Below are 21,921 nucleotides of genomic sequence, written 5' to 3' on the forward strand. Positions count from 1 at the left end.
TGCTAAGTGTGTATTTTGCTTGTCAGACTCTCTGTCCAGGCCAAGGAGGACTGTGTTCAGCCGGGCGGTCGAGGCTTGCAACCTCCACTGGCAGGGCAGCCACCTTCAGAGAATCATCAGCAGCGATTACTACATGTCTCCATCATACCAGAGAGACGAGGAGAGTCTACTGTTTAATCCACAGGGTCTGCCCCTCTGGCTCGGTACGCGTACACACGCACACAGTGAGTGAAGTATGTCAAACATTGAAAATGTTAATCAATGACCGGTGGTGAATTTCTGCACGTCTCTTGTCAAACATACAGATCACGTACCGACGGCATGCGCTCGTGTAGATGCCTTGCGTTCCCATGGTTATTCCAGGGAAGCCTTGCGACTGGCAGTGGCCATCATCAACACGCTTCGTCTCTTACAGCAGCGTGAGATGGATATCTATAAGCATCAAAAGAAAGGTAATGCACACGCAACCACACACCCAAATACTCATACTCATTCTCTTTTTTATCAATACAGGGTTCCACTCAATCTGCTCTTGTCCATCCCCAGATCTTCTTCAAAGGGGCGTGACTACCACCACAAACCTGGAGGGTTGGGTAGGACATCCTCTGGACCCCATTGGCTGCCTGTTTACAACACTCACCGAAACGTGCCGAGTCGATGACGACAGCACTATGGACACCGGAGGTACTAAAACATTAACACAAACTGGTCGTATTTAGGTTGGTAGATCTTGGCAGCTCCTAGACAACATTGTATTGCCAGTTGACCCGCCCACTTGTACCACCATCCTTTTTGCTGTGTCCCTCTCGGTTTTTATTGTTCCTGGAAGGCTGCTGCTCATTTACTTATTATCCCAATTGTAGTCAGGGATTTGAACATGTGGACCTTTGGTCGCAGGCCACATTCCATGTCCGATGCACTTCTGTTAAGCTTTGATCAAATAGCTGAAAGTCAGGGTTAGAAACTTGATTGATTGAACGGGTGAATTTTCTTCTTCCCCATCTATAAGAGGGTGAGCCCAGGCGTCCTGTCTACCACCATGTACCAGTGTGGGGCAGTCATGATGGAGGAGAGTCTTACCTGACTCTAGCCTTGGAGGTGACTCTGATGGGCATGGGCCAACAAAGGATTATGCCAGAAGGTCTCTACGCTCAGGAGAAGGTATGAATGTATGGTGTTTTGTTCTCAGAAAAAAAACAGGTGCATGAAGTCGATTTCTTTTATCTGGATGAATTAAACATTTTGTGCAAATGAATTCTATCCGTTTCATTGGTGTAGTTTTCAAACGCGTACTCCAAAAACATGTTTTTTGCGTGTGTATTGCAACATGCGGTATTGAGCATATGCTGTGCATAATATTGTGCAACGTGTAACCTTTGAGATCTGCGCGTTGTTTTGAAGGTGTGCCGCAACGAAGAGCAAATTGTGACAAAGCTGCAAGAGCTCGAGCTGGACAACGTGCTGGTTCAGACCCTCCGGAGACAGGCCATACAGTTACTAGAAGGTACAACATTCAACATGACAATCCAGTGTTTGCAGGAGACTTGTGATGTCTGATACAGATGAAAATAATTGAAGTTAATATCTGAAATATTGTTATTTAACTCAGATGTTTTCTTCCTACAACAAAACTCAAATCACTTTTAAAAAAAATACATTTGAATATGTTTGAGTCAAGTGAATGTATAAAACATGGTTCTTGAAAACTGAGAATGATTTCTTTTTTGTTTCTATGCAGCTGGTCCATTCAGCGGTCTTGGTGAAGTCATCCACAGGGAGAGTGTTCCTATGCACACTTTTGCCAAGTACCTCTTTTCTGCTCTCCGGCCACACGATGCAGACCTGGCATATAAGGTGGCTCTCCGTGCCATGAGGTCAGACTTTTCAACTTGTGTGCCTTTAGTTCTCATTTTCTTCGATCTAAACTTAATTGTTCGAAGGCGCCTTGGTCCCAGTGCAGTCTGTGATTTGTTTTTTTTCGAGGAAGAATAAGATCGCTACTTTCTAATATTGGGCCGTTAAGCTGTGAAACTTTCATAACTATATATATGCTCAGTGTATTTAGGCACACAGAAACAAATGTACAGTAAATCCTGAAGTAATTCATGCCACGGTCTATTAAATATAAAATATTATATTATTAAATATGAAAATATCAATATAAGAAAGTGTGCTGAGCATGTGTGTCATAACCTGCATATGACCACTTGATTTTTTTTTTTTTAATAAATAAAAACGACCATATCCTTTGTCTGTAGTACGTGAATTGTATGAGCCTGAAGTTGTAGCATTCTTTTTTTTTCAGATTGCCAGTTCTGGAATCATCTGCAGTGTCCGGGGATATGGGTCAACCTCGTCATGGTATTTCCATCGTTACAAATAGATATCCACGCTGGTTCACTCTGGGACACTTGGAGACGCAGCAGTGTGAGCTCGCTTCGACGATGCTAACTGCTGCTAAAGGTACAGTCCAAGCATTACCCAGAAGGGGCATCTCGTTAAGATTTTGCCAATCAAAATCCTTTGCTCCTTATTTCTAGGTGACATGTTGAGATTGCGGACAGTTCTGGAAGTCATTCAGAAAAACATCCATTCTTCATCCTTGATCTTTAAACTAGCCCAGGATGCCTTCAAAATCGCTACGCCTGCAGACAGCCCGCCTGATATAACTCTACTCAATGTGGCCTTGGAGCTGGGACTTCAGGTAGTGTGTGTAGGTTTGTGTGTGCCTGTGTGTTTGCGACTTTTAGGGCACGTCTGTAATTCTACAAACGATTGTGCTTGTTTTATTTTCCAATCCGCGTCACTGCAAACAATATTTTATACCGGCAAAATAATTAAGCGAACTCAACAACTCTTCTGATGTTTGTATGGGCATCATGGGGAAACTCGTAGATATCCAAGATGCCAAGTTAAACTTGAAGTTATTCTTCCTTTTATACACAGTCGCACAATCATTTTGTCCCCAATCATGTTGTAGGTGATGAGGATGACTCTGTCCACGCTCAACTGGAGAAGGAGAGAGATGGTCCGCTGGCTGGTAACCTGTGCCACTGAAGTCGGTATGTCGAAATATTATCCTGCCCTCCCCAAGAGCAGGCAAACCAAATTTGCCCATCACTTATACGTACATGATCGTGTCCTTATATCGAGATAAGATTGATTTTAACCCGTTGCTTGGACCAAAGCTTGTCTCATGTAAATGTCGTGCTTTGCCGTCGACTTGTAGCATCTGAAGTAAGTTCTAAATCGTCACTAATCCAAGTGTTGGCACATCTTTTCACACCAATATCTTTTTCCACTGTTACTCTCAGGTCTTCGTGCCCTTGTGAGCATTTTGCAGAGCTGGTACACCCTCTTCACACCCACCGAATCCACCAGTATTGTTGCAGCCACCGTCATGTCCCACAACACCATCCTGCGCCTCAGCCTGGATTACACCCAACGAGAGGAGCTAGCTAGTTGCGCGAGGACGTTAGCGCTGCAGTGCGCCATGAAGGACCCGCAGAACTGCGCCCTGTCTGCTCTGACTCTGTGCGAGAAGGACCACATCGCCTTTGAGACGGCCTACCAAATTGTCATCGACGCGGCGTCCACGGGGATGACTTACTCGCAGCTCTTTACCATCGCCAGGTACATGGAGCACAGAGGGTACCCGCTGCGCTCGTTTAAGTTAGCCTCCCTGGCTATGAGCCACTTGAACCTGGCTTACAACCAGGACACCCACCCAGCCATTAATGACGTATTGTGGGCCTGCGCCCTCAGTCACTCCCTGGGGAAAAACGAGCTCGCTGCAATTATCCCCCTGGTGGTGAAGGGAGTGCACTGCGCCACCGTGCTGTCTGATATCCTGCGGCGTTGCACCATGACGGCACCGGGTCTGGCCGGCATTCCCGGCAGAAGGAACTCTGGGAAACTGATGGCAACAGACAAGGCGCCTCTGCGCCAGCTCCTGGACGCTACAATCTCGGCCTACATCAACACCACGCACTCTCGACTGACACACATCAGTCCGCGGCACTACGGCGAGTTCATCGAGTTCCTGAGCAAAGCGCGGGAAACTTTCCTGTTGGCGCAGGATGGCCACATTCAGTTTGGCCAGTTCATAGACAACCTCAAACAAATCTACAAGGGCAAGAAGAAACTCATGATGCTGGTTAGGGAACGATTCGGTTGACCCTAAACGACCCCCCCTTCCTTAGAGGATCATCCTTTTAAGGAAGTAATCCACCTTCTATATTTCTGTTTCAAATTTTGAATTCTTTGTTTTTACTCATTAAGTTGAGCCATTGTTTGACTATTTTTTTTTTTTCTCCTTCCAATGTGGTGGTTTTGTTTGTTGAATGTGAACCAGGAAACATTGCTCTACTGAAACTACTAAAAGAGGCAAATGGCTCAATATGTCAAAGATGAACAACAAAACACGGCTTCCTGGCTCGCTATCAACGAATGTTGAATTACATAACAAACAAAATAAGTCATAAGGTTGTGTGTGAAAAGCAGAACTAGCTTTTATTTTTAGGTGACACGTGGCACAAAAACCAAAAGCAGCTGGGAAGAAGTGGGCCTTAAAAAAAAAAAATGGAAGAAACATTCAAATGTTTATTAAAAAAAGAACCCACTGAGGATGACAACACACAAAGTGTTACTGTCATACCTCAACTGTAATATTTATCAGCTTTAACATCCTTGTTGATAAATCACCTTGTTTCATTCAGGGCTCATAAGTAGAGAGTTCAAGCCACAACAACAACAAATTCCAAAGATCTGACCAAAAGCAGTGGAAGGCCAGCTCCCACATACGTTCATCGCAAGCATTGCTAGAGCTGCTCTACTTTAGGCTCCATGCACATGCGGACTATAATTTGGATTTTATTTTGTTTTATTCTGCCACTAATCTAAACGGTTTGGACTGCGTTGACGATTTTTTACATACTAATTCACGATTTTACTGTTAAGCAATAAATAGTCAAGCCTCTGCGTTTCTCTTCTCCAAGCCGCATGATGTCATGTGGTATTCGGTTGGAGGGGTTGAGATATATTTGGCCTTTGTTTATCAGCGGCTCTTCCCTCTGCCTGTAGCTAAAGTTCTTTTTGCATCGTAAGATCTTTTGTGAGAACTTGAGAATTCCCCAACTTAACTTCCTCTATGAAACTAGTAAATATAGTTGCAACTTTGGTTGCTTACTGACACTTTTCCAAGAAATACCCAGAAAAGAAATTTTCATTATATTTGAAAAGCCTAAAAGGAAAGCTTAAACAGCACTAACAATATATTGCATCATATATGATGTGCTTCTAATACTACTTGAAATGTCAGAATGGGCCAACTTTTTGGACATTTTCCCGATAAGTCACTCAGAAGGTTAATATTCCTGGTCAGACGAAACGTCATTGTACAAGCACTTCACACAAATACCTCTTCAGTACGTTCCTGCCGGTTTAATTTATTGCTGTTTGCTTGCTTTGTATGACAAACGATGGCAGTCATAAAGCCTCTGATGATGACAGGCGAACTTTAAAAAGGGACATTTTCTTGCATGTTTTTTTTTTTTTTTTTAACATTCCATTAGAGGTGATCTTCCACGTCACCCAATCTACCTTTTTTTTTTTTCGTCCTGTTATTTTAATTGAAGATATAGAAGAATGAAAGAGAGGCTAAACTTTGTTCTCAGGGACATCACTTAACGAGACAAAACAAAACAAAAATAGTAGCATTAAGCATTTAAGATATTGTAAATATGAAAGTGTCAATTCAGAAAATTGTAAAATTATAATTATTTATAATAAGTATGTTCTGTGTTTTTTGTTTTGTTTTTTCCGAGGGGGGGAGTGTGGGTGTACTTGAACTGTTTTGGATGTGGGGGATTTGACAGCAGTTTTTTGTTTTTTTTGTAAGAGCAAAGACGTTTCTCAGGTGCTCCTGTGTACATTTCTGTTTTGGTATATTTTACTGTTTGTATTTTCATTTTTTTTTTTTTTTTTTTTTACATTTGCAAAGAAAAATGTTTCCAAAAAATACAAAAGAAGCATGTAAGTTGAGGAAAATGGGCACAGATACATTCTTAAACCTGACTATGCAGAACCACTTGGATGGCTCTTTAAGAGCGCAAGATGAGACCCGGTGGACTAAACCACTATTAGGGAGGCGGCCGGGGGGGGGGAACAACCAACCCACCGAGGTCCAGCCTGCTTTGCAATTGTCCAATGCTGACTTGACTATGTTGCGGCATATGATGGAGAGCTAAACATTGAACCTGAGAAAATGCCTTTTCTGACCTATCAATGTACAAAAGATTGTTGCTTTACTTTTTTCTGGGTTTGATTCAATCAGGACTCAAAAAGCCTTTAGTGTCTTCTCAAGATGTCGTCATGTGGTGGCACTCATAAAAGAGAGAACAGTTCAATGTTACAACTCTGAACAAACGGGATGGCCTTTTGGATGACCTCCATTCCTTTGTTTGAATTTATTGTTTGATATCTTCGTTGTCAAATTGTTTGGTCATGGGCTCACTCCGCAAGCCATTAGCCTTGTCGTGTCCAAAGCATTGGTGACATTGACGTTCTGCAGTACACTTGATTTTAACCCCATGCTTGCATCATTTAGAAGGTGGAAACTTCTGTATGAAGAAAGCATCCATTAAAAGAACGCACGACATGTACGTACGTACTTTTGCCAGTTTAACAGGAAGCTCTCGTAAACTGCCTTTACCGTGATTTAGCTTATCAAAGCGGCAACATCGTGACTTCCTGCCTCTTTTGTCTGTTTAAGAGGAGATTCACATTTTTCCACATCCATTCTTTTTTTTTTTTTGTCTTACGTTTGTAGGAGAGTACTATTTGCTGGGAGTAGTCATTCGCCTAGTTCACCAACTCTTTACCAGTTTGTTTGGTTTTCTGTTCTTTCTAACTTAAGGGAATGTTGAAAGTGTTTGTTGCCTCTTTGTGCTACTGATTATAAAAAAAAAAAAAGGTATTTCCAGTATTTGTTGCCACAGAAGTATGATAGCTTAACATCAACACTTTTTATTTGTATTTTTTTTTTGGGTGCAAATTCTTGAGCTACTGTTTATAAAGCAAGAATTTATTATTATTATTTATGTATCGCTACTACCATTTTATATTGATTTGTGTTGGACTCAGTGCTTTTCTATGAATAAAGTGTTAAACACGTTACACAGACTTATTTTGTTTTAGATGACGTCTACTTGCAGAGGCTGATTTTTATTCTCGAATAAACTTAAGAATGTATGTTTTGTAAATACGGCAAGAAACTAGGGAAGAAATCCTTGCAAGCTCGACAAAAAAGGCAAACTTCCACTGTCCCTGTGCTACATACACTATTAAAGGTTCCAGCAGAATAATACCAGAACATTATTTTCTTTGATTTCTAGGAGATTTTGCATAAAGACTGTGTTCAACTGAAAGGTTCACTATGAGAAAACGACATGACTTCATTAGTTCTCCACATTGTTGGCTCTAAGAACACAGCATCCACGTGGGTTGCTGATTTAAAAAAATGAGTGCGGAAACAAGGCACAAATTGCAAAATGTGTATCTTATAAATATGTGGTTTGAGATCATTTGACAAAATGTGTATCTTATAACTCTGTGGTTTGAGTTCACAGTTTGCAGCTGTGTTTGAATGGAATCTTCATGCACATTGAAGGCAATTAGTTTTAGATTGGAAGAACATGTTCTGCAACACTGACACTTTTGGCAAACACTAAGGGTGTCAGTGTGTGTGGCCTGCCATTGGCCAACTTTGCTTTGTTTTCAGTTTTTTTTTGTTTTTTTAGTTCTTGTCACTCGTCTGAAAGTTAACTCTCTACACTGGTAGATCGCAAGTGAATAAATGATTCCTTCACCTGCGGATTGGATTTGCTACATGTGGCTGAAACTTGGCATTGTCAGTGACTTTTGTGCTGTCTCAGAACTGTTGCGATTGTTTAGAACAAAAACTGTCATAGTCGTAAGGGAAATAAACGCTCACATCTGTTGTCCTTAGCAAACCTTTGCCAAGAGGCTTTTTAATTTTCATTTATGCAAATTTAATGCAGTCTGTTTCTGGTCCCACACATCAATCCGGACACACTCTTGATCTTGACATGTCTTATTGTTTACCCGGCTGTATTGTTGAAGATGTGACTCAGATGATATGACTGTTTTATTTCTACCATGTAATATTACTAGACAGTGTGCTCCCACACAAAGCTGAAAAGTAGATTTTATTTTCTCTGATTTCTTTTTATTTGTCACAAACACTGTGTTCTTTTTAGCCCTGTTAACAACATTCTTAACATTCCCCAAGCCAATTATCCTGAAGCTCAAACCCAAATGAAACCCTTTTATGTAAAAAGAAAGAAAAAAAAAATCTTGGTGGGCTCTAATCTGGGTTTAAACCCCTTCACAGTACCAAAGATGCACTTTTATGATTGATTGATTGATTTGAGCTAAACTAGCTAGCTCGGCTTAGAGCTCTTGATCGCAATCGGTACATATACTGTATACGTGATCCATCTTCGAGGTGGTCTGAGAGGTTCTCCATTTAGTTCCACACTATGCAGTCCTACTTTTACCCTAGAAAAGCTTCAGCTGTGTTAATTCCAAATATTTCACCCTTCATAGCAACCAGATTAGAAGTAAATGAAGCATGTTGAGGCTGATGCACTTTCATCAATCTTTCACTCATTTATCTCTAATCAGAATGTTTTTCTTCTATTGCTCCTTCAATGCCCCTTTTTCATTCATTACAGATTTTTGCAGAGCCATAAAACTAGACAATCAGGCCATCAAGATGCGTTAAGTGCACACTGTGGGTGTGTGGAGTAAATTCATCACAATGTGCATGTGCAGAACTAGATTGATTGGGGCACAGAATATGGGGAAAATTTATATCCATTATCTACAAAAAATGTAGATGTGATTGCTTACATGCACACGCACACACAAACTCTCTGGCCTCCAAATTATGAAAGAACACCAAAAAAAAAAGTTTTTAAAAGCTTTAGCTTTGTTCTACCTTAACCTCCTGGGCTTAGAGACATGCATTCATTAATATCATTATTACTGAGATGCAAAGTAGACATGCTGTCTAGCATTGTGCAATTTTAAACACTTCCCAATTGTCTTCATTAAAGTTCTCTGACACTTCTCCATCAAAATACACAAAGGATAAAGAATTACAGGAAAATTGATCCCCACTGTCATGTCACACCAATTATAACAGCCTACACCAAAATGAGCAACAAATTGAATGACTTTTTGCCATCACTGGCTAATGTTGCTACATAGTACGGCTGCAGCAAACCTCATTGAGCAATCCCCATACAGATTACCGTATTTTCCGGACGATAAAGCACACCGCACCATCAATGAATGGCCCATTTCAAAACTTTGTCCTTATATAAGGCGCACTGGACTATAAAGCGCACCATTAATGCATCATGTCTGATTTTTAATCCAAATCAAATCATTCTCCATTTTATCTTTTTTATTTCAACTTCAGATGCAACAAATTACTTTATAATCACAAAATAATGATCCATAGTCGTTTTGATACATGATTCGTAGTTTTCAGCGGGCCACTTATGATTGATTTCATGACACAATGCTTCGGGCCAGTTTAAATTTAGGAATTTGGTCCGACAATAAAGCTGACTCTGACTCTGATATATAAGGCGCACCCGACTATAAGGCAGCTTTTGAGAAAATTTTAGGTTTTTAGGTGCGCCTTATAGTCCGGAAAATACGGTACTGTAGATCACATTTTCACTTATGGAGGCAGCACTTCCAACACAAAGCTGTCAAATTACACATGGACTGTACTCTATACATACAAAGTGGGTTGTGTGTGCACTTGGGTGGATGCGTGTGTGTTTGGGGGTGGTTGCTGATAAAACACTGATAGTGTCCATCTATGGAACATGATGTACAGCCTGCTGTCTCTTCAGGCAGATTGGATTCTCGGGGCGATGGGCCCTGGCCCTCCCTCAAATGTGTACATTAGCTGCACAGACACATAACCACACATCATTCGATCCAGATGTCATTGTATTTTAATATTTGTGGTAATTATGAACAGAAAAGTCCAAACGGGCAAGCACCAATACACATAACATACTGGAGATAGGATGAACACACTGTATACAAATTATTATCCGGGCAAAGCCTCTAAGGGCGACCTGCATGTAGAAATTGATTTTCATTTCTAAAGAGCAGCAATTCATTGTTAAATGTGTCTCTTTTCCACACACACTTTGTTCCCTGCTGACCCACTGCCCCCCACCCCACCCCAAGCTGTTTCTCTCTCTTACCTGACAATCAGCCACAGTTTTTGTCCGAGTGTCTCTGCTATAACACAAAAGCGGCCACAACAAAAGCCAGTGTGTGTGATGTGCTTATGGTACTCAAGCGACACAAAAGCAAGCGATGAAAGGCCACCTTCATTTAAGCAAGAATCACTTCTCCATCCAAATGGTGATGAATTCAGATGGTTGAATCTGTGTGTGTGTGCGTGTGTGTCTGTTTTTCATCTATCTGTATTGTATACCGTTGTTCATGATGGTTAAACCCACAAATAAACATTTTGTCCACCCATCATTCCATGAAAAAAAAAAGCACAAAAATGTCATCTATTTTTCATCTATATGGCGGGAAGGAATTGGCGCATTGGCATTCATACAAAAAATGTCGAAAAGAATTCCTTCAGTCTTAAAATACAATTCCCATGAGTATTTGGAGTTTGCATTCCAACACAACAACAACTGGAAACAACAACCGGATTTAATGGAATCTGCTTATGTGGTGGTATCAGTTGCTGCCTCACTGAGGAAAAAAAAAAAAACATTATTTGGGATTATGTGATCTTGTTTTGTAATTCCTCCTATAAAACACCTCGCTTTATCCTGATTACATATTTCATTCACATTTTTTTCCAACCATTCTTTGTTTGGCCCATCCATCCATCCCTCCATCCATTTTCAACGCCGCTTAACCCAACCACATTACAGTAAATAATTGTTTACGTCAAATATGGCTACATTGTGTCTTGCTGCTTTGATCCTAACAAATTGAAATTAGAAATTCCTTTCTAAAAATCACAACAGTACCGTCAAACATATACACATAAGGTTTAGCTATATATGCATATGAGTAGCTCGGAGAGTCAACAAATACATTCGGAACATAATCATACATTCCTGTGCAGTAAGAAAATAATCTGTTTGCTCCCCTCTTCACACACACACCCACCCCATAAAACTGATTCTACAGAGACAATTCCCCTCCTGGAACTATTTGGCCAACCCTGCATTTTACACCAAAGCTGCTTTTAAGATGATGCGCTTTGATTGAATCTGTTACAGCTTAAAGCTTTATCTCTACTTGTATTTCTGCAGCTCTTAAAGGTACTTGGAAGTGTACCATTGCACCATTAATAGCAATGTCGTCTTTCAATATGAATGTGTTTGTCATGTACATGTACACATACTTGCGGGAATGGGGTCATTCCCATTCAAAATCCCAAAACATAATCCACTCCCACCGGATTGATACATTTGAGATTAATAGAAAATCTTGTTTTAGAAAGCCATTTGTTGATACTTAAAAGCTATGTTTAGTGGAGAGAGTGATTTTATATACATATTCTGTACAAGGACAAAGATTGCTTGTTTGATTTTAAGAAGTGCATAATGTTCAAGTGGTTGGACAAAGTCTTTTTATGTTTTCTCCTTCAAACACCCCCAATATATAGTCTTAAGAGTCATGAAAGATTTTATAGTGTACACTGTCCAAACTACTGAGGCAATAAAAATAATGGCTTTAAATCCCAAATTGTACATATATTTGAAAAACCTTATATATGACGCTACAGGTTTACAATTGATTGTTTAATTTCAAATCCATTGTGGTGGTGTATTCAATGAAACTGTGTCAAGTCACATGACCAATTCAAATACAATCCCCATTTCGCTGTTTATTTATTTAGGATTCTTACAAAAGAACATTAATCCAACATTTTACATTCTTGATCATCTTTTTCCAATTCCTCTCTACATTTATTTGACCATTTGTTTTGAGTGTTGGTGCACAGCCTCCACGAAAGCGCCCACATTCTCTGGATCCATATCGGGATAAAGACCGTGGCCCAGATTGGCGATATAGCCTCTGGTGCCGAAACCTTCCAGCATGCGCTTCACAATTTCTGAAATGCGTTCCTGTAAAAAAGCAAGGGGGGGGGGGGGGGGAAGTGTCTCAAATAAATGTTTCTCTTTATTTAATATTCTTCACACAAATGCACCCACAAAAGACCATGCAAACCTGTTCCAAAGGCGGGTTTATTTCTTACCTTGGGAGCATAAAGCGCACATGGGTCCATGTTTCCCTGAAGGCTAACCTTTCCTCCTGTCCGCTCACTGAATTGGAAAAAGGACACACGCACGTGCACACACACACACGCTTAGTGTCCCTCATTCAAATGCAAATATACCAGATTTCAAAGAATTCAACCAAATCTTCCCTTACTTACAAATGCATCTTTTTAAAGGGGACATATTTGTGATTTTTTTCCTTTTGCGCTATAAAAATGACTATAAAAATGGGACCCATTGCCTCCCTGCTTGGCACTCAGCATTAAGGGTTGGAATTGGGGGGTTAGATCACCAAATGATTCCCGAGCGCGGCACCGCTGCTGCTCACTGCTCCCCTCTCCCCCAGGGGATGGATTAAAATCACACGGGGATGGGTTAAATGCAGAGGACACATTTCACCACACCCAGATGTGTGTGTGTGACCATCATTGGGACTTTAACTTAACTTAACTCTTGGCTGACGTTTACAAGGAAGGAACTGAAGAGGTGCTTAAGGTTTGAAGCCTTCAAATGCTCTCTAATGATGTCTGGCTTGCCATTATGTTGAACAAAATTTGTGTCTTCAGTTTATCGGTTTTTTTCACTGCATGTTTTTCCCTTCCCATTTAGAGAGTGGACCAACACTATTGGACTTTTTTTCCAAGTCGTTTGCGTCAAAATACACGTGTGCGTACCTGGTACCTCGCTTGCAGAGTGTAATCTGTCCCATTGCAACACTCGAGCGAGCTCTTATCACTTGCACATGCTCAGTGTAAAATATCTACGTATGCCTGTGTACCGTGTGCATGCATTACCGTGCTGAGCGTGGGTCAATGGTCCAGTCAAGCCCGACCACTTCGTAATGAGACTGAGACAGAGATTCGAGAGCGTAATGTGCGTCCTTTGCAAAAACGATCTGTTCATACACACACGCACACACAGAGTTAGTACTGATGGATTTTGAGAAACATGAAGGCAAATTATTGGTGCAGTGCTGTCACCTACTGGCTAAGAAAAGTAATGACATGGGTAAATGAAGTCTCGGGAAATAAAGTAGTGCGCGTGCACAGGTGTGTGTGGTTTTCTCTCTCTTACCATGGGAACTTCCTGTCGCGCCTCCTTGAGTTTCTCTTTGACGCGGCGAGCAATGTCATGAAGATAAGGTAGAGAGAACGTTTGAAACTCCACCGGCCCCAAGATGCCGGCGTGGGACTCGAACACCTGCAGAGCCTGGACAATGAGAGGTGAGACTTTTTCATACAATCCAAATATTATGATGCAGTACAGTTGTGTCGCACACTAAACAATAAAACAGTATATTATGTCGTCGAAGCCCAATAAATTGTTTGTTTCGTGACCACACTAAAAATCATATTTTGGGATGATCTGTTGTATCTGTAGGAAGTCTGACCTGGGCTCCAGCTGCAACCTGACCCAGCAGGTATTCGACTATGACATCCGTGAGCATCTTCAGCAGCATGTGGCTGGCCTCAGGATGTCGGTAGAGCCAACGCTTTGCCTTTGAGTGAGTGTTGGAACCGCCGCCTTCTATCATATAAGACATGAGCGTCCACTGTTAAGGGAACGCAAATTGTTAAGGAGCGAAATGGACAAAATTCAACACTTCCTGATTGCTCTCGGAACCTCACCGGCGCTCCGGTGAATCCTATAAGCGGCACTTTGCCCTCAATCTTGTGTCTGGTCAGCGAGATGGCTTGGAAAACGTAACCCAGTTCTTTGGCGACATCCACTTTCACACGCAGACGCTGCAGGTCTTCTGGCTCCTTCAGGGGCTCTGGGAATGTAGGACCTTTCCCTGGCACCATCTGGACATCCATACCCAGTGCCTGAAGGGAGCAAGGGAAGAATCGTGATCAACAATCAAATCTACAGTATTGGTTAAAGCTCACCTGTGGCACAACGAGGATGTCCGAAAAGATGATTGCAGCATCGAATGGAAAACGCCTCAGAGGCTAAAACAGAGAAAAGAATCACATCTAAATGATAACAATAATAATATTAAAAGTATAATTTGTTCATGAATAAGATATTTTGAAGCAAAACTTGAAAGCTGTCATGTCATAAAGCAAACTTCAATGCCATACCTGCAACGTAAGCTCGCAGCAGGCCTCTGGCGAGCGGCATGTTTCAAAAAAGTCCTTCCCTGCCCTGAACTCACGAAACTCTGCACATGTGACAAGATGTTATTAATCCCAATGGATGCTGGACAGTTAACCAGTTGTCTGGTTAGTTTAATAGACTAGCAAAGAGCTCCCAGTACCTGGTAAGTATCTTCCAGCCTGTCTCATACACCAGACGGGGACATGCTCGGTCTGTTCACCTCGAGCTGCTCGTAGGAATGTGTCATTCTGGAGTGGAGGAAAGTCTTTAGGGCTAGAGGGAACATAAGAATGTCATATAAATAGCATAAAATTATTTTTACCAATATGAGGATTTTTAGCCAGTCTCTGTTAATGTCTGCCAGTGAAGTTCTGTTATCTAAACTATGCTGTCCCACTCCCCAGTGGTGGTGAGGTCAGATAAGACCAGGGCGCATCTTATCACCTCCCAGCACCATTGAGACAGTTGAATAAAAGGCAGTGTAATATAAAGAATCCCCAAATCCCACATTTAAATTAAATATGGGGAGCCATGCTATTAAATTGCATTGTTGTCACCTGTTTTTTGGCCAAATAAATATGTTTGAGACAATACACATTAAGAATATACAGTTCTCTAATTACACTGATAACTACAATTATTACAAGGTTAAAGACACATTTGAAAACTATAATCATTGGCAATGAATGGCACCTACAACTCTAAATGTCATTACTTTTGACAATCTTTGCAAATATAGACCTGCCAAGTCATGCTTTCATAACAATGTGAGAGGACTTGTTTTCATAACAGCTAATGTAACAGGCTAGCGTCACCGTAGTAACAGTACAATACCAAGAGGACTACTCACAGTATTAGTTCACCCTTGCTCATGTCGGCCAAGCTGTGGAACAGACAAGCTTTTTGCTTTGGAAGACGTCTGCTGGGACATGCACCACCTCTACTAACACTTTTACTCGGGCAGACTCCCGTAGCAACTGTCACTCGCAGGGCGCGGCCATCTTGGACTCACGTGACGACAACAGAAACGTCAGACATTTCAAAATAAAACAAAATATTCTAAAATGGTCTAAATATATTTGAATTTCCTGCTTTTCTCCCACATTACAAAAGCATGCATGGGTGTATAATTTCAAGAATCTAAAATTGTTTATAGAGAGAGTGTGGATGTATATGCCCTATGAACTGCAATACACCGACCTGCAATTTTTTTTACATTTGTAATTGGAGGTCTAGTAATAACTAATTAAGTATGGGTCATTTTATGGGTCGCGCCTCATTTTACAGGAGTCTGACATAATTCTGCTACCCAAGACAAAAAGCAGACAAATCACCGGATCACAAATTTGATGGATCAATGAATACAGAATTCTGGCTCGCGGGCCAAATCCGGACAGTGTCGAAATTTAGACCGTCCCAAAGTCAAATCAATAATATATCAAAAATCAATAATATGCGGCCCACTGGCACTGTCGCAGGGACCTGCGCGCCACCGAAATGAAGCGCGTACGAACGGGAACGCGCACATGAGCGAGCGCTCATGATCGGGCGCGAGCGCGTTCTCACCTGCCCCTTCCCAGTTCACGCGCACACAGGTGTCCGTTTGCAAGAGCATCAGTGACATTTCGTCCTTCAAATGTCTGCACACCAAGGATTAAGAGGACGCAACTCAGAGACGCTGCACAGGGAAAAGCAAAACAACCCACGGGCTACTGGTGAGAGCGCTGTTTACTTACTACTAACGACACGAATGCACACTCATATTGATCCCAGATAAAGTTAAAAAGATAAAACGGAGATTTATTTACTCTGGATTAAAAATCTGGTAATACAATTGACAATAAATTCTGATTTGCAATTACCTATATGCAGACGGCAAAGGATATAGTTACATATTTACAAGTTAATTTACAATGGTAATGGTTCGAGGAATGCGCCCCATTTTCATCTCACCAAATTTGGCCCACTGACACCACTGACCTAAATAATGCAGGTGAAAATATTTACACCATCATGAATACAAAATGGAATTATTTGCAATTAGCTTATTATGATTTTAATACTGTGTCAAATGTATTGATGGGAAGCAACACAGTCAAACGTCAAAGCCATCAGTCATTTATTTTACTTTGGCACGAAGAGTAGAAAAAAGGTCACAGACAATACACAGTTAAGACATTTATCAAACTCATGCACCTCACATTCCTACAAGCTGATTAATAAATAGTTGGATTTACAGTGTCGTCACTATGGTCACATGGTAGTTCACAAATAACCTGATTGGAGGAGTGTCATATAAATGCATACATGTTCACACAAAGAGGAAAGTATAGTTTGTAAACCTGGACAGTAAACACACTCTTAAATCTAACACTTTCAAAACTGCTGTACATGCACAATGCTTTTTTTTGGCTTTTTTTTTGTGTCGATTATGGGATGTATCCATTACCACGCATAGTAATCAGGAATAAAGTGTGCCTCTGTGTAAGAATTGACACTTTCACCAAACTTGGCATACTTACTGGAAGCTCCACACAATATTGCATAATTATCTACATGAAAAAAAAATAGGTCCGTGTTTTGAGAAATGCACTTATTTCAGTGTTTGCCAAAAGTTAGAAGAGACAATTGATACTGTTGTCTGTGGTAAAAAGGCAAGAAGCCAACAATTAATTTTGTAATAATATACCGTATTTATATTTCATGGTCCACATATACTATTTGGGTGTAAAATGAAAATAAATAGTATAAAACACACACAAAACCTTTGGAGAGATAGGTGTAAATTACAAGCAAACAGCTAAAGCGCAAACATTTTAAGAGGAGTGAAAAATAACTTATACTAGGTTCAACATTTCCATAAGTGGTGGCAAGTGAGATGGTTTGTTAAGGTTGTGTGTAATAAGTGAGAAATGTGAGCACAGTTTAGTGGCATCTGGTCCAACATAGTACACCATCAAAATTTGAGATTAAATACATAGCAGTGATTCTCAATGCTGTACTAGTACCACTGGTGGTGCGTGGGCTCCCTCTAGTGGTATGCAAAAGAATCACTGCCTAAATATAGTACAGTTGCATTTCGTTATTTAGTGCAATACATTTGCATGACATTTTCAAGACACATTTGACACATTTAAGTTTTCTATATGATCTTATCTTGGCTCTTCTTTGGGATGGGATGTTTCACTTGAAATGATTTATATTTTAAATGGTTAGAGTTATTTGATATGACATAAATGAGACTATATGACAGTTCAATTTAGTCTCATAAAAATGGACAAGTATTCAAAGCCCAATGTTTCTTTGCGGTGTTTCCAGTTCTGCTTACAGCCAGTCTAATTTTCTCTACAGTAGTGTCCATTTCAAGGAAGCACGAGCCATTAACTGGCAATATAATCCCCATCTGCATCGCTACCTCTATACACATGCTACCTCCACTGCGACCCATTACATTAGCACGTCTCAGTGGGCTCACAAATTGCTTGCACAACAACAAAAGTAACAGAGATTCTCTTTTCCATTCACCCCCATCAGTGTTTTTAGCACTGCATTTAATTCATTAAATGATGGGGGGGGAATCATTTGCACACCAACTTCATCTCATTTCACTTGAACTCTAAAGCACACACCTCAAGGTCTGTAGTTAACGTGCACAGAAGACATGAGAGCGAAGTGCAAATTCCAGTTCATTGCCTCCATACTGGACTTTAGAGTTTAGACTGACTTGCTACTAACTAGTCTCAGTAGGTAATGCAAAGGCATCAATATTCGGTTAACCTCCAGCTACCTGTCAGGCGTGAAGAAAACATTTGGAACCAACAGGGCCAGGAATCAATCCAGCAATCTTCTGCGTCCAGTTAGCTGTTCTTCTGCGCCGCCTCCCTTTGAGCCGAGGAGGATGAGCTTTGAGTGTCATCGGAGTCATTTGCATCTGAGAGTAGAGGAAGTTGTTTTATTATTATCTCGGTCTGAATTAAAATGTATCTTCAAAAGGCAGCAGTTTCATGTGAATTTGATCTGTAGTTCTAATTCTCAGTGTTAGGATAAAATTGGCAGTTCAAAAGCTCAGAGTACCATAAATGCTACTAGTACAATAGCTAATGGTAGTTTACCTCCCCCTCCTGCATTAATGTGAAGCTGGGACAGGGACAGAGTAAGAGAGAGCTCTCGGCCTTCAGGGTCAGTGGGACTGTGCAGGATGTCATGCAGGGCGTTCCTACGCCCAGTCCTGCCAGATGCAATGAAGTCGGCGTACGTGACTTCAACATCAGACATCGCGTAATCATCATTCAGACAGCAACACCTACAAGGAGAGCGGTTGTGCGGTGATTCCATACAGGCAATTTTGATATTCAATAGACGTTCACCTCAAATGGTTACCAGCATTGTGACTTTCCGAACATTTTTTTTTTTATATATAAAGCATCAGATACTGTGCCTTAAAGTGTAAAGCGCAGGTGTCAAACTCAAGGCCCGGGGGCCAGATACGGCCAGCCACATCATTTTGTTATTACTAGAATTGCAAATTGTCTTCACTTTTAATATCTTTTTTTTTAGTATTTGACCAGTTTCTACTCATCTGATTTGAAAATGAGTTTTTTGTCAATTTGTTTTGTAGCTTTTACTGTATATAATATGAGATGCTCGTACATTTATTCGGGATGGCAGTAATAATGGCCCTCCGAAAGAATCTATGATTACAATGCCTGTGAAAAAAATGAGTTTGACACCCCTGGTCTAAAGCATGAACCTTTCAAAGACAAAAAAAAAATCCTCAGCATATCTACACATCTAACCATAGCAAAAGAACAATTATTTGCTCCAAGTTGAGTTAGCCTATGGTAGAATGCTAAAACTAGTCCACTATAGGTATGAATGTTTGTCAAATAATTTCATCAAATGTGCCGAAAACTGAACTGATCCTGCGTGGATGTGATTTACAGCAGCTCTTTTATTCAGGCGCTGTCTAAAGCGTGAGTTCATCCGAGTGCATTTTACCAATGCACCATGACGTCATCTTATTGTGTCCCATGCAATCTCTCATTATTCACTTACCTTGAGACTTGCAACACCTCGGTAGCACAGTAAGAGGGCGAATTCAGTGGCTGAGCAGCACCACAGGCCCGACATCATGTGCAAACGTCTAGGATATGGAAAAAAACACTGTATTCAACCAACATCCAAAGGAATATAATATCTACTACTAACTGTAGCTATACAAACGCCTGGAAAAAAGGAAATCACAACAACAAAATACTAAACCTATTAGCTCCAGAAGATGATGCCTGCAAAGTAGCCAGTCCACGGTCTTTGCGTTTTCCTCCTTCTCAGCCAATGAGCTGCCCGTACGCCGAATCTGAGCGCTGATTGGATGAGATGCACAAAGATGAGAGGAGGCTCGGAGAAAAGACTGACGCTGCATTCACTGTACCCTCGTATAATAAAAAATCGATTTAAAAGCAACGTCGGATAGAAACCAGAGGAAGATTGCAACGATTTACGCGTATGATTAATGTAATAACTTAGACAATCAAATAATCTACGGCGCTGTATGTCCCGATTGTAAAATGCATTACAAAACCACAAGACGGAGCTGTTGCGATTACGAATGACTAAATTACCACACTAGCTGCAAATCAGGGGGAAAAATAGGATTCAAAGTCAAAAGCTGAAACATCTATTACACTAATATAGTGCATCAGTGACACAAAAATGTGCTCTTAAATAATCAGAGGTTGACTTTTCATTCAAAAGTCGAGAGGTTTATCATATATATATGTATACATATACTGTAAAAGCTGTGGCTTCATATACAATATGCAATTAGCGTTCATATTAATGTATAAATAACCAAATAGAAATAAGTTTCTTTCAGTAAAATAGCATCACGTCTGTCCTAAACGATTGGTTTAGTATGTGTACTATTTTTTAGAGTTAGTATTGTAATACAAAAATCTGTGTTTTACATAGATGTTTGTATAAGCAATATATCTGCAAAATGTTTAAACCTTTTTTTCTTTTTTTAAATCTTCAAACAGCCATGATTCCATCTCCCACAATGAACAAAAAGTGCATCTTCGAATGTGTTGCTGTGGAAACGTCTGCCATTGTGCCTGTGGCTTATGTCAGCAGGATACATCTGGGAGATTTTGAAAGGAAATAGAAAGCCTGTTTTCTGTCTGAGTCGACCTGTTCAAGTCCTTACGACACCCCCCCCCCCCCCCCCCCCCTCCCTTAGTTGGGCAGCCCTCAGTGGTCGGACAGATGCTACACCCCCTGAGGGATGCTTAGGCTGCTTGGGACTTAAATACCCCTGAGTTCACTGGCACGCCACAGGCAATCACTGGCAATCACAAACAAACACACAAAACACACACACACATGCTCGCGCAAACATATGCACGCGCCTCAAACGAATATTACTGTGAAAAGAATCGCTCATCTTGTAACTACTTGGAACTCTCCGTGGTGCTGAAACGCACGCAGCAGACATTTTTCATTTAGTATACCCATACAATCACATTCGTTAAGTGCCAACAAAAAACAATATCTAGTTATCTAGCTATCTTTACAGGTAGAGCCAAAATATTTTAGTAGCAGCAAAAATTAATTTGCGGTGGCCGGCCACCGGTCAACATGTAGGAGGGAGACAAACAAGCTGTAAAGTTTTACTTCGTGATGTCGTTCATGATGTCATTGATGATTGATGTCGAAATACAAACATTACAAACTGTAAAAAATGTGCACCACATGCAAAATATGGGCCGCTCCGATCTAATCGGGCAGAGCTGTAAAGTCTAATAAGCAATCTAGTGCTGTTTTTTGGCCAAACATTGGATCGTATTCTAACACCTTAACAGCGATAATAGTAATACCACAAATACATAATGAATATTTTGAAAGTAATCTCCAATACATCACATTATTTGCAACATAATGAAAGGGCTGACAAGAAAAAATGATCTCTCACATTTTCCCCCCCCAAAAGAGGTAGTGTATGTTAGAGACGCTAAATTGCCCAAAAGGGTTGATGTAAGTGTGACTGACAGACAATCAGGCCAGAGTGTACCCAGCCTCTGGAGCTCTCTAGTTCCTCGAGCGTTGCGCCAGCAAGGCCATCCATCAGTAACTGTGCCAAACAATTCATGCAAACGACTCGCTGATGGGAGGAGTTGGAAGTCAACATGAGAAGAAATAATTTGACTTGGCCATTTTTGTATATCATGAGTGACATTTTATTAATGGTGTCTAGACTTTTACACCATGCTATACGTAGGATCTATAAAACCTTCACGTTGCTTCAAAGTAGGACCACGTGTCGTACATAGGGAATCTGAACTGCTCCACTGGTGCAGGCATGCGTCTTGCTGAAGAGAGCTTCAATTTTTAGATTAGCTCAGATGAAAGTTTAATGCTCCCTGCTGAGATGTCAGGTCGTTAGACAGCAAAG

The 21,921-nt window shown here is 40.8% G+C and overlaps 3 protein-coding genes across 7 annotated transcripts in view; 1 reads left to right on the forward strand and 2 right to left on the reverse strand.

Annotated features, from left to right (window-relative positions):
• Positions 1 to 7,176, forward strand: part of zswim5 (zinc finger, SWIM-type containing 5) — a 28,810-nt gene extending 21,634 nt beyond the window's left edge. For 2 of the 5 annotated variants that reach the window (XM_061295162.1, XM_061295158.1), the window contains exons 7-16: positions 27 to 224; positions 306 to 452; positions 514 to 684; positions 1,010 to 1,161; positions 1,402 to 1,504; positions 1,739 to 1,874; positions 2,306 to 2,463; positions 2,541 to 2,704; positions 2,981 to 3,062; positions 3,315 to 7,176. In XM_061295162.1, coding sequence (XP_061151146.1) covers positions 27 to 224; positions 306 to 452; positions 514 to 684; positions 1,010 to 1,161; positions 1,402 to 1,504; positions 1,739 to 1,874; positions 2,306 to 2,463; positions 2,541 to 2,704; positions 2,981 to 3,062; positions 3,315 to 4,177 — 2,174 coding nt within the window. In that variant the 3' untranslated portion in view covers positions 4,178 to 7,176. The remainder of the gene's footprint in view (positions 1 to 26; positions 225 to 305; positions 453 to 513; positions 685 to 1,009; positions 1,162 to 1,401; positions 1,505 to 1,738; positions 1,875 to 2,305; positions 2,464 to 2,540; positions 2,705 to 2,980; positions 3,063 to 3,314) is intronic. The other 3 variants (XM_061295160.1, XM_061295159.1, XM_061295161.1) reach the window with 3 other exon arrangements.
• Positions 7,177 to 11,957: 4,781 nt separating this feature from the next.
• On the reverse strand, positions 11,958 to 15,482 carry urod (uroporphyrinogen decarboxylase). The gene is made up of 10 exons (XM_061295163.1): positions 15,322 to 15,482; positions 14,632 to 14,744; positions 14,456 to 14,535; positions 14,261 to 14,323; positions 14,000 to 14,197; positions 13,762 to 13,923; positions 13,446 to 13,580; positions 13,166 to 13,266; positions 12,350 to 12,416; positions 11,958 to 12,218 (listed from the first exon to the last, which is right to left on the reverse strand). Exons 1-10 carry the CDS (start codon positions 15,342 to 15,344, stop codon positions 12,060 to 12,062), a joined length of 1,101 nt encoding a protein of 366 aa, XP_061151147.1. The 5' UTR covers positions 15,345 to 15,482; the 3' UTR covers positions 11,958 to 12,059.
• A 1,091-nt stretch (positions 15,483 to 16,573) lies between these two features.
• On the reverse strand, positions 16,574 to 19,771 carry LOC133165686 (cAMP-dependent protein kinase inhibitor alpha-like). Its single transcript, XM_061295525.1, has 3 exons — positions 19,527 to 19,771; positions 18,584 to 18,774; positions 16,574 to 18,402 (listed from the first exon to the last, which is right to left on the reverse strand). The coding sequence occupies exons 2-3, from the start codon at positions 18,744 to 18,746 to the stop codon at positions 18,329 to 18,331; spliced, it is 237 nt and encodes a 78-aa protein (XP_061151509.1). The 5' UTR covers positions 18,747 to 18,774; positions 19,527 to 19,771; the 3' UTR covers positions 16,574 to 18,328.
• Between the last annotated feature and the right edge of the window lie 2,150 nt (positions 19,772 to 21,921).

This window comes from Syngnathus typhle, linkage group LG13, assembly GCF_033458585.1.
Source record: "Syngnathus typhle isolate RoL2023-S1 ecotype Sweden linkage group LG13, RoL_Styp_1.0, whole genome shotgun sequence".
NCBI lineage: Eukaryota > Metazoa > Chordata > Actinopteri > Syngnathiformes > Syngnathidae > Syngnathus > Syngnathus typhle.